General features: G+C 55.6%; 1 protein-coding gene across 1 annotated transcript in view; it reads right to left on the bottom strand.

The window, feature by feature from the left end:
• SEC13 (SEC13 homolog (S. cerevisiae)) overlaps positions 1–1225 on the bottom strand; it is a gene marked incomplete at its 5' end in the record, with an annotated part of 4520 nt that continues 3295 nt past the window's right edge. Inside the window, 2 exons of the mRNA XM_010136482.1 lie at positions 1–111; positions 544–690. Of these exons, the coding sequence (XP_010134784.1) occupies positions 1–111; positions 544–690 (258 nt within the window). The remainder of the gene's footprint in view (positions 112–543; positions 691–1225) is intronic.

Genomic DNA, 1225 nt, shown 5'->3' with positions numbered 1-1225 from the left:
TCACTGCTCGTTCTGCTGCCCCTCTGTAACGGCCGACACCCCTCCTTGGCCCTTATTGACGTCGCTGATACACGCCCACAGCCCGTCTACCGATTCCTTCCACAGGGTGACCTCAAAAACAGACCAGAAGGAGGTTTAAGCCTCCACACGCTCTCTGTCTCCCAGTTCCTGACAGCTATCACAGCCCCAGGCTGGAGACAGTTACGGCAGTCAAGCGGTGCGGGGAGCTGGAAGTCCCCAGTTATTCGGGGCTGTAAACTGAATAATCGTCCAGTGGAAAAGGGAGAGCCTGGGGGTTCTGCTGCTAGCACCACACGAAAGGAAGCCAAGCCCCGCATTCCTCTCCTCTAGCAAGGGCTAAGAGTACAGCACAGGCAGAAGCCCCCAAAGGTTAGGGGCTTCCTCCCCTTCTGAGAGGTGAAAATAAAACATTTCACATTGCAAAAAGGAAAATCTACAATGGTCCTGTCTTAAAAGCATGTCTGCTCCCGTGTCTGTCTCGGCTGGGGCACACAGAGCAGCCGCCCCGGCAGCAGCACTCACCTTGTTGTCGCCTCCAGACACGGCAAGGATGTTGGCAGTGATGGACCAGCTCACGTGCCAGACAACGTCATTGAACTTGTGCAGCAGCTTCGGGGACCAGGAGTTTCCCGAGGCATCGTCACACGTCCAGATAAACACCCTGCCGTCCTGCGAAGTGAGCAGACCGTGGCGGCGGGGCCACAGTCACAACGCAGAACAAACAGCCCTGATCGTGCCAATACGCAAGGTGACTTGCCAACACCAGAGAACGGCTCCCCAGTACACATACAGCTGGAGTTCTTCCCCAGAATGAGATTCTGCTTCCCAGCCCACGACAGCGAGGTCGCAGCTTCCTGCGCAGCCGTCTGGCTTTAAAAACCAGCCTTTACGGAATTATTAGCAGCAGGAAAACAGCCAGTAGGAAGCTCAAGCATGTCAGAGCGGATTAAGAACGGCAAGTATTAGCAACCAGCGCTTCTAGCTGGAGGTTCGGAAAATTTGACCCAGAGACGTTACAGTACGGTGTTAGTTTGAAGGTCTCCCCCTCCCTCACAGTGGGCCCATCCTGCTCATGATCTCAAAATAAAAGGCAGTCTTTGGTACCGAGCCACACACAGACCCGTGTCCAGAAACGCTGCTGTGGGGCTTCTGGGCTGGGCAGGAATGGGAACCAAAGGCTCTTAGGCCCAGCGCCAGGCCCAGC

The sequence above is a fragment of the Buceros rhinoceros genome, unplaced genomic scaffold (genome assembly GCF_000710305.1).
Source record: "Buceros rhinoceros silvestris isolate BGI_N320 unplaced genomic scaffold, ASM71030v1 scaffold24435, whole genome shotgun sequence".
In the NCBI taxonomy this organism is placed as follows: Eukaryota; Metazoa; Chordata; class Aves; order Bucerotiformes; family Bucerotidae; genus Buceros; species Buceros rhinoceros.
The sequence above is the reverse complement of the archived record's forward strand: the minus strand, read 5'-3'. Positions and strand labels throughout refer to the sequence as shown.